At 38.4% G+C, this 16,241-nt stretch overlaps 2 protein-coding genes across 2 annotated transcripts in view; one reads left to right on the top strand and one right to left on the bottom strand.

The window, feature by feature from the left end:
* Positions 1-7,620, top strand: part of GTDC1 (glycosyltransferase like domain containing 1) — a 318,453-nt gene extending 310,833 nt beyond the window's left edge. Inside the window, exons 12-13 of the transcript XR_011680429.1 lie at positions 6,486-6,589; positions 7,470-7,620. The gene's annotated coding sequence lies outside the window, so the exon portion shown is untranslated. The remainder of the gene's footprint in view (positions 1-6,485; positions 6,590-7,469) is intronic.
* The window catches only part of ARHGAP15 (Rho GTPase activating protein 15), a 321,093-nt gene that overhangs the window by 50,764 nt on the left and 254,088 nt on the right, over positions 1-16,241 (bottom strand). The window contains exon 12 of the mRNA XM_071435464.1: positions 7,652-7,786. Within this exon, the coding sequence (XP_071291565.1) occupies positions 7,652-7,786 (135 nt within the window). The remainder of the gene's footprint in view (positions 1-7,651; positions 7,787-16,241) is intronic.

Genomic DNA, 16,241 nt, shown 5'->3' with positions numbered 1-16,241 from the left:
GATGGGATCACCAGAACACTGTGTTAGGTAAAGTTTACAAAGGGGAAAATCCTGTTAAAATGTTGCTTCAGTGCATATTTAAGAGTTTTATGAAGTGTTCTTTTTCAGCAGAATTGAGTGCTATCCAAAGAAAAGAATTAGTAAATATCACAACTTATCTTGTTTCAAACCCAGAGGCTCATTTTTAGAAAAATAAACCCAAAATCAATCTAGAATCAGGCTGCCTATGGACAGGTGTTACCTGAGTATCCTTCACAGGGAAAAGCCCTGCAGAGGAGGTAAATTTTCATGTGTAGATTCTGTTTTCATTTCCCTCCAACATCTTAAAACTTTCCAATAAAAAAAAAAAGGAAGAATTGTCTTACCTATTAATGTCTTTATTTCTTAACACTTCTTAATTTCTCAAATTGGACAATTTTACACCTCCAAAGAAAAAAATATATTCAAAGACATGACCTCCAATTTTTATATTTTTTTTCCTAAATGAGTTGCTTCCAGACCTGAAGAAATCTATTTAAAAATGCTGTTGAGCAGAAACAGTTTGCAACTGTGAAGAAAAGGTCACTGAGAAAGAACTGGGAGGTTACCAGGACATATTGTTCCTTGGCACCTCCTGGGAACAAAAGCCTGGAGTGAATCTCTTTGGTTGCCAGTTTGCTGCTACTGCAAATACAACAGCCTCCATTTAGATCTTCAGTGGAAATATTCTTTATTACTGGCTTGAATTTAACTGGAGACTGTGTTAGGATATCTGTAATGTTGGGAACATTACAGCTTAAATATATTTAAATATTTTTTGTTTATATTTTCTTTTACTTATTTGTTTCACTCAGAATGGTCATATACACTTTTAATCTGTATTTTGTTATTACCCATTTAGATTAGAAACCTTCTCTTGTAGTCTCTGTCTCCTGCATCATCTTAACATCTCTTCTAAAAAGTGAGGGCTTTTTCTTTCACTGCCAATGTCAGTTAATGATCCTTGAATCAGATATTCATACAACTTTCCAGATAAGGACAGTTCAAAAATGGATTTAATACTATTCAAACCCCACTGAAAATACCCAGTACCACGCTCTGAATGAGCTGCTATTACTTTTTAGTGTTACTTTGTTTGGGAGAACATATATACCACACACATATTCATATATTTGCATGGTTGAGTATCCCTGGGATTATGCTACTCATAAAATCATTCTTTTTTTTTTTCAATAATTTTTTTAAAAACGTGCACCTTAACTTTTGATTACTTCTTGTTTCTACACAGTTGGGTTTTTTTTTCTGCTCACATTAGTTTATGGATCTCTACTGTCTTCTGATATTTAAATTTGGCCAAGAAAGTGTATTAATTATGATGTATCATGTGAAATATATTGTGGTGACCTTGGATTTGTTTATAAATCACCATGTTCACATGAAATTGAGGCTTTCTGATGCCATGCCAAGCCCCAAAACTTCCTTGGACAAGTAAATGGAGGATAGAGAAACGATTTCAATAGGAGGCTCGCCAACTGTGAATCTGAAGGCAGTTTGATTAGGACTCGAAGCCCACAGATTGAGATTATGACAGAAATTTGCATAATGCCAGAGACTGATAAGATTTGGTTTCTCAGGAACCTATTACGTGATGATGTTAAGAGACTGTCATGGATTTCTTACAGTGCAATATGCTGACTTGTCTTTCCAAGACGAGTTGGCCTTGAGCCTTGTTCTTTGTAAGCCTCGAGTGAGGTTTCTTTAGATGTCTTTTGAAAATCTCTTTAGACATCTTTTGTAACTTTCCACCAAGATGATACAAGGATGTTATGACTGTCAGAATAAATGAATGTATTTACTTCCTTTCTGTTTCCCAGCTACTATTTTCATAACACTGCATAGTAGTTCAGAGCAGGTCCTTCCTGCATTATATTTTCAACCAATGCAGCTCAGTTCTTTGGTCATGATTATGTATTGATGACTTGTTTATTGCCTCCTGACACAGGCTTTTTTTGTTGGTTTTGTGGGTTTTTGCTTGTTTGGGTTTTTGTTTTTTTGTTTTTTTGGTTTTTTTTTTATTTTTGCCTGATTTTGGTGCAGGCAGCTTCTGTGCAAACTCCTCAAAAGTTACATTATTCAGTGCAAAAATTTGCTCTGGTCTGCTGGAGACCGAAGCGTGATCATTGCCCAGATAGATGTGAGTTTCTGCAGCATGTTGTCTCGAGCCACACAGGCTCTTGGGGGCTCTTAGTGAAGCAGAAAAAGAGTCAAAACTCAGAAAAAACCTATTTACTGATGCCAGAAGGGAAGACAACTGACCAGCATGGAGAGGACTGACAACTACTGATAGCACCGTTAGCTTTTGAGAGTTAAAACAAGTCTATGATTCCCATGGAAGAAGAATTCATTGCTTTGCTATGTTGCCATCATAGATTTTGTCAGACCAGACCAGTAAAGACCAGTGTCACAGACCAGCAAAACTGTAAAAAAAATTGTATCTAGCAATTTTTGCTAACCAAAAAAGTTACAAAACTCTATCATGTTTAAGATGCTAAATAACCATCTTCAGTTTCTGTAATAGTAGGGTAACACATAACATTGTAGGATTGATAGGAATGACATTGAGAATTCTGCTTAGCATGCACCAGGAGACCTTAATTGATATATCGAAAGGATATGTGTGAAATCATTTGAAAAAAGTGTTAATGGTCTATCAGAGCAATCACAGAAAAAAAAAAAATCCAGATCTCGAAAAAACAAAAATTAAATGAGTATCTAATGTGGACCTTCGGTGGTGTCTAGGCACTTAAATTCTGCAAAACTTTATTCAGCTGCCATCTATCCCTGAAGGTGCATAGGCTAATTAGGTACTACAATTGTGACCTTTGAGCATCTTTAGGTGCCTATGGCTCTGCTTTTCCCCAGGCAAAGAAATGCTTCCTTTCTTGTCAGGGCTGAAAATCCTGAGCTCCAGAGAGGGGGGATGGCTTTGTCTAAGTGTCTGGGGGGAGCTTGATCCTTGGGGGGACTGCCAGGACTGAAGCCACACATGCTGACTGGATCTGGTGCCATACAAACCAGAGAATCCTAGAGTGATTTGGGTTGGGGTCCCCTAAGTGAAGGGACCTTAAAGATCACCTTGTTCCATCCCCTGCCATGGGCAGGGACACCTTCCACTATCCCAGGTTGTTCCAAGCCTTGTCCAACTTGGCCTTGGACACCTCCAGGGATGGGACATCCAGAACTCTTCTGGCAACCTGTGCTAGGACCTCACCCTCACAGGGAAGAATTTCTCCCTAATATCTAAGATAAACCTACTCTCAGTTTGGATCCATTCCCCACTGCCCTGTAAAAAGGCTCTTGTAAAAAGTCTCTCCCTGTTTTTCTTGTAGTCTCCCTTCAGGAATTTGTCCTTTCTCCAGAGATCTGGTGGTGGGTGTGGACTCCACATTTTCTGTTCCACACACTGAGACCTGAGACATATCAGGCTAGGGATTCCACTTGAAAACCTGCAAGTCAGATTTTCAACACTACGTTTTTTTTTTAATTAATCTCATTCCTCTGTTCATCTGTCTCAAGTGGGAGACCCACTGCAGTAACTGATACGTTCATTCAGAAAACTGTCTGCAGGAGAACTGTAATTCTGGCAGAAGGATTTCTATTTAGAGTATGTATATATATATAAATATACTCACATCTGCCTCTGTGTGTGCATTTTAAACAATAAATCTCTTATTTATCTACAGTGCTTATGTGGCACCTATTAAATTCATATTAGAGATAAGGAACTGAAATGAAGGCATAATCACTAGACCTCATTGAAAAAAATCTTTCCAATGTAGTAATCTTTCCAACCTGTTGCAGAGAAAATCAAAGACCTGAACCCAAGCCTCTCAAACCAGAGACAGATGTTGCAGCTTTGGGAACTGGGTGGAATTTTCCTTTGTGGAATATCAGTGAGGCTTTTTTGTAAGTGCAGTTGGACAGATGCACTGTCTGTACAGATGCACAGTCTATACAGCTTGCTCCAGCTGAAAAGATCTGGAAGGACTGGTGGATATTTAAATATTTCCTGTGCTGCAGATATCAGCCCTCACTGCACTGTAGTAGAAATTTCTTTTTCTCCATGCTTTTGCCTGAGACATTTCAAGAAAACTAGTTCAGTCAAAATAAAGATTTAGAATCGGCTACCACATTTACCTGTTAACATTTCTAAACAGATTTTAGGGATAAATTTCAGTGGCTGAAGCCCTGGCAAAAGTTTGTATGGTTATGAAGGCTGAATTCTGTAAATAAGGTGATTAAGTGTTTCAGTTCTTGGCATTTCTACCACCTTACTCACATGAAACACAGTTTTACTTGCAGACAATCTGTTGAACTATGTGTGTTGATCGTCCAGAAAATCAATAGAACTATTTGTGGTACTGAGTAATTTAAGTGTGGCTGAACCTGATTTCATAGCAGCATTTGGGCACACTTTAGAAGTGCATATTTCATCCAAAATAATACAAAATGACTTGCCAGTAATACCAGACAAACTCACAGGATAAAAAAAAACAAAACACCCTACTTTCTAAATCCTAGGAAACAAAATTAGTATTGGGCCAGAGGTCTTGTGGACTTCCATTTATAAATTCCCTGATATAAGCTGTATGGACAGGTATTATCCAACCTCAGCCTGGCAAGCAGAATTCTGAGATTCTTCTAATTATCTTCTAATATTCTGGTCACATGTAAATTTTTCTAACAGTATGGCCATATCTAAAGTTAGTTATAGGGGAAATTGAAGGTGGAGAGCAAGGGCTTTGCATAATACACAGTACTGCAAAGTTTTGTTCCCATGCACACAATTAACATGGCAGCAGCATCCAGGAAAACTGACACTAAGCTTGCTATGGAATTTTCTCCACACAGTCTTTACAATATTATCAGAACAAGGAGTCCACCACACCTCTTGGGTTCTAATTCCTCCCGAAACCTTGAGCTAAAGGACTACATCCCCATAAGTGTTTTTGGGAACTTGTCACTGCCTACGACATATAGGTTTTTAGATTCCCTTATTCTTACACTACCTGTGCAAGGCTCTAAGGAGTCTCCAGTGCTGGGCTATAATCAGCATGGCAATCTGTGAATCAAGTTGTTTTCTTTCTGGCATTATCCTAACTGTACTGCACACCCATCGCTGCATGCTGTTAATATAATTCTAATTTTTTGAAGAATGGTCTCTTTTTCACAACAAACTGGAGAAGGGAGGAGATACTGTAGCAGCTCAGTACTGACCAGGCAAATTAATTAGTGCAAGTAGCCAAAGAATCATCTGCAATGGAAATGATACTGAAGAAAAGAGATTTTTTACTTTGCCTCAAGACTATTAACATACAGAAGAGCTCCAAAAACACTGAAAACACCTAATTGTTGTTTATAGACATTTTTTAAGTAGACTTGGTGAGAATACAGATTTGTAGATCCTGTGGCAGTAAAGGCCAAATAAAGAGAAGATTGATTGGAAGTCGTAGCTTACTTTAGACAGTTGGATTAGGCAGAAATCACCCTGATGTGCAGTAAAGCAAGCAACAAGAATTAGGGGTTTGAAATAGTGCGAAGCACGTCCTAGAGTGCTAGCATTTCCTTCCTTGGAATAAACTGTCTTAAAATCCCTCTATAAATGACTGTTCATTAGCCTATCAATGTGTATAATGGCTCTCAAAATCATAATAAGAATTAATAATAGTTCAAATAGCAGAAAGGGACATTAATTTCTTCACTCATGAATATTAATGCTCTAGTAGACAGTCTCTTCCCGACATGCTTTCAAACTTAATTCACAAGCCTACAACCGATTACCTGGTACTTTCACTATCAAAAACATCCCCATTGGGCCACCAAAAGATGTCAATCACCCTGACCTGGACACTAGCAGAGAGGCTGAGGGAAGAAGACAACAGGAGTGGGATCATGGTGTGCTGATATCTTTCTTCAGAGTACAATAGTGTTTGCAAAAGATGCCCCAATGGACAAGGAAAAAGGGATAAGAAGGAGGATGAATATGCTTAGCCCCAGAAGACCAGAATGATGGTGGATTGTAATGGCAGAAGATAGACCACAGAATTACTGGATAGTTGGGGTTGGAAGGGATGTGTGGGGATCCCCCCGTCCATCCCCTGCTGCCAAGGCAGTCACCAGGAGCAGGTGACACAGGAGGTTCCAGACAGGGAAACTCCGTGAACTCCTTAGGCAGCTCTTCAGTGCTCTGCCACCCTTGATGTGAAGAAGTTGTTCCTCAGTATTAAATATTAGACTGCAGAATTAACTGCATAGGAGGTGTGGATGATCTGTCAGGCTGTGGCCCACGAGAGGACACCTCATCTCCTCCTTTCCAAGAGGCAGAGCAGATGGATGCAAAACCACCTGAAGGGCACATTCAGGTGCTGGTGCTTCAATGAACATCTTATCCCAAGGCATCACAGAAGCTGAACAATAAGAAATTCTTTATTGTTTTTCCCTCTCAGCACTGCAGACGCTGTGCAACAGGAACTTAAACTTGAGAGATGATGTTCCCCACCTGATTTCCTTTGGAAGGAGAAGGAAGTAAGCTGCCAGGAGTAAATTTCAGGTAATTTAACTGCGCTGCACCTCCAAATAACTGAGCAGGGAAGGATCTTATGAGATGTATTTAACCTCATTATATCTGATGCTGGGTCTTGAAAAGCTTTAGTTGAACTAAAGACTCTTATGAATATAAAATCAAAGTGAGCTGTACATTAAGGGTTTCGTATTCCCCGACAGCTGCGCATGTGCACACCCAGCTCTCATTAACAGCAACGGCAAAAATGTGTGCCCATCACTCAGAAATCAGACCTCTGAGTACTTTGTTGGGTTTGTTTTTTTCCTAGAGATTTTCTCTATTGGATCTTTAATTAATCTCCTGCTCAGCTTTTTTCCCTTTAAGCTATCCCTCTCCCTCCCCCCCTTTCCAGCAGGAGCAAACCCCCAAATCATTGGGTTTTTTTGTCAAGTTTTTCCAAGCTGATACAGTTTTACAAAATGCACCTGCATATATTAAATACAGGGAGGGTTTGCAGCACATAAACCACAGAGACGTGGAACGGAATAAATGCCTGGGACTTTGAAAATACTTTTGCTGCCTGCCAACTTTAAACAAAAAAATAATAATCTAGCAAAGGTAGATATGAAAATGAGAACATGAATGTTTTTGCATTCTTTTTGTGATCACTGCAAGGCAAGAGTCTGCAACCTTGTGGAACAAAACACACGCATTTCATTCTGATTAACATAAAGACAGCCCCTTCTAACATGATTCACAATTATTAGTCTCTCTCTTGTGTTTGGGGATATATGGATTATCAGCCTAGCATATTTTGAATACATACACATTTTAATTTCTTTCCTAAACCATTTTAGGCACCACAGTCAAAATGCAGAGACAAAATTTACAGATCAACAATTTGATTTTTTTTTTTCCTTCTCTACAGTTAAACACCTAAACGCTGTAAGAGATAAAAGGCAGTCCCAAAAAACCAACAAAAAGCCAGGATCACGGATAATGGAAGGTAAGTCAGATTTGAGATGCCCCTGCTCTTCTATTTTTTAAGTTTATTATTATTTTAATGTAACAGGCTATTTCACTAGCTGCTACTGTATGTGATGTACTTACTTATCGCCTCCACAAACTGTTCAAATAAGGAGTATGGGAACAGCGGCTCAGGCAGCTCTCTGAAAAACATCTTGAGTGCTCCGGTGACAACGTGGATGTCCTCCCACTGGCTGTCGTCCAAATTCAGCTTCTCTTCTGGGAAAACACGAGGAGAAATGGAACAACTGGTTTTAATGAAACAATTACAAGACACTAATTATTATGTTAATGTTTGCCTACTATCATCAGCAACCGTTAACAGCCTTCTGCACCTAGAGGTTTGGTGCTGTGCATGTTTTTTTTTTTTTCCCCTTTTTTTTTCTTTTTTTTTTTTTGTAGGAAGAGAACATTTTCAATGGAATACCATCTGTAGGAATGCAGCTAACAAAAAAACAAGAGACACAAAGAGACAGTACCATTGACACAGTATGTCAGATACATTTATTCCCATAATGCATCAGTATGAAAATTAGCATCACAGCTCAACATGATTCAAAGCTATTTGGTTTTGAGGCCGAGGGGCTAAGAGTTGCCAACGATGGACGGCTCAAGGGACCGGCCTAAAGGCCTTGCTGAGCCAACAGGAGACATATGCTAAACATGGCAATAGAAAATGAGTTATTGCTTTACATGTGTTAGCCTTGCTATGTACAAGGGAATAATGGGGAACGCTTTTCTCCTTTTTTTTTTCTTTTTTTTTCTTTTTTTTTTTTTTTTGCCTGAATGTAATGTCAGCAAGGAATAGAGGACTGTGAGAGAAAGGATATTAATTCCTTCTTACTGCTTCAAAAATATTTTGTTTGGTTTTCATCTCTGGGAGGAAGATTTGCCCAGCAACAATATTAGACAGACCCCTGTTGGCCTACCTAGGCTATGCAAAGCTGTCAAAAATGATAACACACTAAAGACAAACCACAAGTGCCTCCAAAACTGTTTTGCAAACAAAAAAAATGTTTTCTTTTGAAGCTTGACTGAGCTAAGGAATTTAAATATAAAAGAAACTAAATGCTAAAATAGAGTTTCTAATAAAAATAAAACAAGATTGGGTGATTATTCTATTTTTCTTTGAGTTTGTTTTTCTGGGTTTTTCTCTTTTTAATTCTAGAAGAGTGATACTGTTAGAACATAATAAACAGTGAGATCATAGTCCATATAAAACTCAAGGAAAGAGCAAATCTTTATTAGTCCAAATTAAAATGATACAAAATAACACACACTTTCTCCAAGTTCTGTTATTCCAAAAATGGAGTTTGCTTTTTTTCCCCCATGTGCTATGATTTTCTCTTTTAGAAAATTTCAGTCTGAACGCAAATCGGGGACCAACCATGAAAACTGCTCAACAAATTTAATTTGAAGCAACATAGTCCTGGAATGTTTTGCTAAATGTCACTGAAATTTCATGTGTAGCAATTCAGTGGGCTTCAAGAGCAGCCTCTTTACTGAACTGTTGCTAAACAAAATGGTAAAATCATTGGAGACATGTGGACACCCCCAACACCAGATCCCCCTACTGTAACGGTTTTCTCTACTTTTGGGCAGAAAATCTTATTCAAAATGGAGTCATCTTTCAACTTTTATTTAATAAATGTTATTAAATGCTTTCAAAAATTCTGGATTTGGGAGATGTATACAAATAAAGAATGAACCCAGTTCCTTAACTTGGAGTAATGTGAGACAAAGCTGTAACAAAGGCAGACTTGTGCATTTCATTTAGATGTCTTGCTTGCTTCTTTGGTTTCAAGCCTCCCTCTTTTTTTTTTTTCCCTTTCTTTCTTTTTTTCCCATTCAATTACCTCAATCATAAAAGTAATGATTTGATCTCAAATGAGTTACCAGAGGGGATCTTCTTTAGACTCTGAGATCATATTTGATTGATCGTATTTCAACAATTAGCCTTTTATTTTGCCACACACTATTGAACTAGATCGACAGCATCTTAGCAGGCCAGCTTTAAACAGTCAACTGTTAACAATAGCATCAAAAAGAGAGACCTGATGGGGTTTACTGTCACTTTAAAGAACAGGGTGGGTTTTCACATTGTTGAAATCTGTCAGATATTTTGAAATGTCCCTCTCACTATGGTGCCACACCCCCTGCGTGCCCTTATAATAAAATTGGTTTTACTCCTGATTAAATCATTTTCTCCCTACCCACTACCATACTTCTCATAATGGACCTGTGTGCTCTACAGCTGGTGTTCTTCCCATGGTACCAATTCTTACTTTATCTTTTAAGCACTTTGCTGCTAAGATCTCATGCAGAGTGCTTATGTTTTGTTAAGAGCTTCATTCTTAGAGAAATAGCTTAACACATGTTCTAAAAATGTTGTACAACTTATTGCTTAAAACACATTTAGAAAATGTATAAGTACTGTAGCTTTGGCACAGAACTTTAAGTAGAAACCTTAAAAAAAAAAAAAAAAAGAAACACAACTTGTTTTTGCCATGCATTTGTCTTAAATGTCTAAAGTGGAATGCTTGACTTCTAAGGCTTTATAGAGACTTATCTTACCAGATTTTTGCACCATTTCCAGCTCTTCAAGGAAACGTGTTAGGAATGTATCATCGTGAAAGCAAAGGGTGTCAATTTTCCCTCTAGCAATAAGAGAGTTTTTAAAAATGTTTGCTAGAAGGAACAAATGCCAAGTCAAAAAAAAAAAAAAAAAAGAAAGAAAAAAAAAGGAAAAGAAAATAGAAGTCCATTCAGTGTAAGACTCTCATTTGGTTCCCACTGGTTGGAATCTCTCATGCCATGGCAAAAGGGCCATAAGCAAATACACACACACATTTCAGGCTGGGTTTAAGGGGAGGACCTGGCTTTTTGGCTTTACTCAGACATATTTCTTACTGGGGTATTTTGCTTACATAAAGATTAAGTCCCAAATCTGGTATTTAAACTTGACAGTCAAGGACTGCTTTCAGTCAGGAGATACTGTATCTGGGAAGATGCTCAAAATCTCACAGTCCTAAAAATTTGCTTTAACTTGTCAGTAGTATTTGATTAGTTCAACCATCACTGCCAGTTGATATCATATATCTTAGATACAGACACAAATATGCCCAGAAAATCCCATAAAATTTATGCTAATACCCAGGCTGAAAATATAAAGACCACATTAAGGGGAAAAAAATAGTGTGGGCACTTGTCAAGGTTATTAGTTTAAAAAAATCGATACACAATACATTTGTGAAGGGAACGTGTGTTTCACTGTGTTATTATTCAGCCTTTTCAACAATTCACATTTTTAATGGCACTTGTAATGTCTGCAGTAGAACCAAACAGGAGATCAGCTTTGGTTTAAGGGTGCTGTTCTGAGGTTCAGAAAGGAAGAAGGTAATCTATGGAAAGATCAGCTAAAGACAGGGTGAAAAAAATAAAAAATATGAAAATCAACCAAAGCTGTAGTGAGAGCTGAGTTTTGAAAGAAAATGGATGTGGCTCCTCTAACCACATGCTCTGCCTGGTATGTAGACTAATCTCTAGGAGCAAAATGCAGTCATTTGAGAGCCCTGCTCCTTCACTTGTCTTTTCAGATAATTCATAGCTTGTATTTTCCCAGCTTTAAGCTGTCTCCTGCCCATGCTGCCATCACGTGCCAGAGCTCCACCTTCAGAGGTTTTTGCCCCCTTTGGGCAGTCCACATTCCTGCAGCTCATGGATGACCACAAATCATGTGGGAAGCAAGTCCTGCAAACCCAGCTGGCAATGCCTGGTCTGCTGTGGGGGCTGTGCCCTCAAAAAACTTCCTAAAACCATTGCTGATTCAGGGTCTTTTTGGGTTTCATACTGTGATCCATTTGCTGGTGTTGCTGACTTTTCCATCATTTCCCTGCTGGTGGCTGCTACACAGTAGTACTGGGATGAAAATTTGGCATTTGGGTAAATCAACCCCCAGCTCCAGTGTGGGAAACCTCCAAGCACTGGGTTTTTATCCCAGTCTATAAGCTGGGGGAGATCTCCCCTGGAGAAAGTCCTCCATGGCACTGTTAAATAATCCCTACCATCTCCCTCACAACAAAATCATTGCTGGATGTGCACAAAGAATTCCCAGTTGGCTTGAATCCTGGGAAATTTTTTGGACTCACTCATCCAATAGGAATTTTACTACTGAGAGATCCAAAACAGAGTCCTGCGGTTGAAAGAGGAAAAGAAAATTCCTCATGCAAACACCAGGAAAAGACCAACTGACCAGTGTCATTATGCTTTTTTCAACTTGAAGAACCTTGTAAGAAATTTGATGACACCTCTTTTTCTTTTTTTTTTCTTCATAGCTATATTCATCAAAAATATTTTCCTGATCATTCATGGTCTTCACTAGGAAAAAAAGGAAAGAACAGACTCAAGCAGAAGTTCTCCATGTGCACCAGCATAGATCTTAATCACAAAATCCTTTTTTAAGGGCTGTTCTCATGACTGACAGCACAAACACAAATTTGTACACTGGAAGGGGCGTGTGTTCCATTGCTGTACCTGCATTTTCCAAGCCACAGCCTTTCTGATCACCAGTGCACAGACAGAGCAGCATTCTTGGGGCAGACAGCTTCTTTCAAACACTCAATTTAGAGCAGAAATTGAGCACAGAGATGTCCAGACATGACAACAATGGGATGATGTGAGGTGGTGAAGATTGTTTCTTACTCTATGGCCAAAAGCTCAATCCCTTGGTAAAACAGCACAAGATGCTGAGCTTCCTCCCCTGAAGTAAATCCTGCCCTGACATTGCAGTCTATAAACACTCTCCAAAGTCCATAAACCCCTGGAACTTCTATGACATAGCACAACAAAAACCTCAACTCTTGTCAAGCAATAATTCCCTCATTCAGGTGGATTTTTTTTGAGTTCTTCTCTCCTTTGCTAGGTTTGGGAGATCCATTGTCCTGCCTGAACTCAATTCACAGCCCTTCACCTCCAAGAGTGTTTAAACAAATCAAGGAAAATGTCAGCTAAGCAAATCATTACATTTTGTCTGCAATGGATTTCTAAACAGCCTTGTCTGAATCCATCCAATGCTAGCACTGATGACTTATCAGGGATATAGTCAGCAAAAGAAAGCTAGAAAGCTTTGTGCTTTTCTCCTCCTCTGCTAGAGGAACCTGGCATGCCCTCTCAACAGAAAATTTAAACCATGATGTTACAGTGCCTGAACATGTGTTTATTATTGGAGTGCCCATTTCCATGAAGTCCAAGCACAAATTACTGAGCAACTTCAGCTAAAATGCAGAACATCTCTGTGTGCACCCAGAGTGCTGCTTATTCCAGTCCTCCCAAATGACAGTTCTCTGACCTGGGGGCATGCTGGAACAACCAAGTCCTGCTAACTTAAACCTCAGCCTATGCCAGAAAAAGAAAAGGTTTCTGTACTTGGGCACACTGGCTCATATTCATCCTCATATAATTCCACAAAGCCCAAATAGTAAGAGAGGGATGAACTGTCTCATTGTTTCTGTGGAAAAGATCCAGTACATTTGAGGAGTTCAGGGGTGGTACGTGATGAAGGCACTGGGAGGAGTTCAAAGGTTTGGAAAAGTGGTCAGCCAGTGATGTCACAGTGCCAGGGAAATTTCTACACTATCACTTGCTGTTTAGAACTGAAAGTATAAAAATATGCAGTGGCACTGAAAGGACAATACTTTTGGCATCCAGAAACAGGTATCATCACCAAGGTACTCACATGTTATTCACTGCCAATACCTGCTACAAGCTTCAATGACAGATATTAGTTTTGACTTAGCATATTCTATCATCGTGATCTGAAGCAATAATTACTGTGATGGGATTTTAATTACAAGTACTTTTAAAATTCATTAAATTTAGCTGAATCAACTATTCTGTATGGGAAAGGGAATGATTTTAAAGAGAGGTTATTTCCCCTCAGAATGCAGCTAAAAGCTCCCTAAGAATAAACAGACCACCTGTTTACAGATCAACATACTCCTGCCAGACTCTCTTGGAGGTGACTTGTAAACAAAGAGTAGGAGCAGGCAGACACAGCCTAAGCATGGGGACCTGCAGGGCCTGATCACTCCTTCTTCTGGGGCCAGAAATAGTCAGGTACTGCCCAGGGTTTAAAAAAAGGGACAAGAAAGGAGCACGGAGGAATTTCCACCCAGCCCTTACCCTCCCACAGGGCACCAAGGCTGCCCGAACACCAGGAAGGGGCTTGGCAGACTTTCTGCAACTCACAGGAATTAAATGTCTGTGCTGAGGGGAAATTACATTTGTCTTACAGTGCTGAGAGTCTGTCCTCTATCTAATTCTCTCTCCTTACTTATTGCACAGTAACTTCAACTCCTTCTTAATAGTTAAAGCACACTTTATTTTTTCTGTTTATTCTTCCCTCTTTATCTTGAGCTGGGCTAATGTCTACAGAACAAAAAATATCAAATGCAGAGCAAAATACCAAAATACTGGTCTAATACTTGCTTGGACCGGTAACTTATTCTCCAGGATACATTTTGCTGTTCAAAGGGAAAAGTCCATTCTAAATTCTGCTTTTGACTTGATTGATCTTCCCCTCTTTGCTGTGCATTGTGTATACATACATTAGTCAAGGTAAATATCTGCCTTCCAACTTCAAATCTGTTATTAACATTTTTTTTTATTGTGTAATTGCTCTCCAGTAAGCTTCTCTGCAATCTAATTTTAGGAGTTTTATCTTTTTTTTCTTCCCCATTTACAGTCAGATCTTTTATCAGATTTATGTGTATCAGTGTCCGCAAATCTACATTTTAAATAAATTGAAGGCTCTGAAGATCTAATACAGAAAGGAATTGGACAATGACTCTCTGTCCCATTTTCATACTTCAAAAATATGTTCATATTCATATCTTTTTAATTGTGCTACTAACTCAAAGTGCTTTAGGATTCTGTCATATAGCTGCTCTGTTCTTCCCCTTCTTGCTGTTTCTAACACTGCTTCTATTTCCATTCTTGTCAAAAGCCTTTTCATAGTCCAAAAATCTGTACACAATGTTTTGTAATATTTGGCAGACTTATCTGAAACCTAATTCACTGCTTTCTTGTGATTCATGGGTCATAAATTATTTCATATGTAATGTACCCCAAAGGGTAAAAAGTCTTTGTATTAAATTTCAACCAGACACTTTAAGGGAGAGGAAAAAATAAAGGGAAAAGAGTATTTTTGAGAGAGTCTGCAAAGATCTGACCTCAATATATTGTCTAGTGTGTTGTCTTCCACAAATGGCATCTCAGTATCCTTTAGTAAATATAAGATTTCAACATGCTACAAGCAAAAACACTCTGCTGTAGTGTGGGTTTGCTATGGACAACTTTAAAGGAAAGGAGAAATACAAAATATGAAGCACTGGATCAGACGAGCGATGCATTAAATCAGTCCTGTCTCCAGTGATTGTTAAACTGAAGGGGTCTGCATGAAAACAATTCAAAAAACAAGAATACCACCCAATCCTGACTTGTTGCACACAGCCAAATATATTATTGTGACTGACCCCAGTAACAATGAGCTTGTGCCTCAGTGAGTGAGTTTCAATAATCAAAGGAAATAATTAACAAAACAATAAAGATCATTATAACTTCCTCTATGTAAATGACTTCCAAATGTAAATAGATCAAAGCTCAGGCTAAAATTAAGCAATTCCCCTAGTCCTCCTACAATACTAGAAGGGAACAAACATATACAGTTTGTTTACAGCTATAAGGATTATCAATGAAACATTATTTGTTGTTTTATTAGAAAAATAGAAATCTAAACATGTCTCAAAGTGCTATTCACATATTCCTCGTATCTGTAACCTCATTTATTTTGATGGACTATTTCCAGGGATACAGTTTACCCATACATGTGAATCTCTGTTCTCACACCTTGTTGTTTTTAGGATTCCCAGACAATAAATTTGACATTTTTATTTTTTAATGAACGGGCTCTTTGAAGCAGAGCATCTGAAAGAAGTATGCTTACATGAAATCAGGTGCACACAAGCCCTGTAGATGTCAAGGACAAAACACTTTATTTTGTATAGAATTCATCTTTTGGTTTGCTAAAGTCAAAACACTTCTGTTCATCAGAACTTTTATAAAGGACTGTTTCATAATATGAATCCATTTGGATTATCTGACCAAAGATAAGACTTCAATGGACTTACTATATCATTCACCACTGTACCAGTGCCACAAAAGGGAATTACAATTAATTGGATTATGTTGGTCTCCACCCGCTGATTGTAGAAGAGAAAGTCTGAAACTGTAACTATTTCAAACAGACCATATCTCTCATCAACCATGGGATTTGGGCTTTAATTTACCAATAAAGCTTAATTTCTTCTCTATATTCTCTTCTGGTTAGGAAGAGGTCATTTAAACACTTTATTCAAGTTATTCAAAAAGAAAGGACACTTTGTTAAATACTTTTAAACTAGAGCTTTAATGTTTGCACCTTGCCTTTAGGAATTCCTTGTTTTTTCCTATGAGCAGTAAAGTAAGTTGCCTTGAAAAACCCAAGACCAAAATCCAGGACTGCATTTGGGTAATAAGAAGAATTCAGCCTTCACCTCCCTTGGTCCAGTTGATGAAAACTTGGCTGAGATTGTTACCTAACAATTTGTTAAGTTTTACAGTGAACAGAGAATATCAC

The sequence above is a fragment of the Agelaius tricolor genome, unplaced genomic scaffold, assembly GCF_023055355.1.
Source record: "Agelaius tricolor isolate 1412-34295 unplaced genomic scaffold, bAgeTri1.0.p SCAF_10, whole genome shotgun sequence".
Lineage (NCBI taxonomy): Eukaryota > Metazoa > Chordata > Aves > Passeriformes > Icteridae > Agelaius > Agelaius tricolor.
Note: the sequence above shows the minus strand (reverse complement) of the source record. Positions and strands in the feature narration are given on the sequence as shown.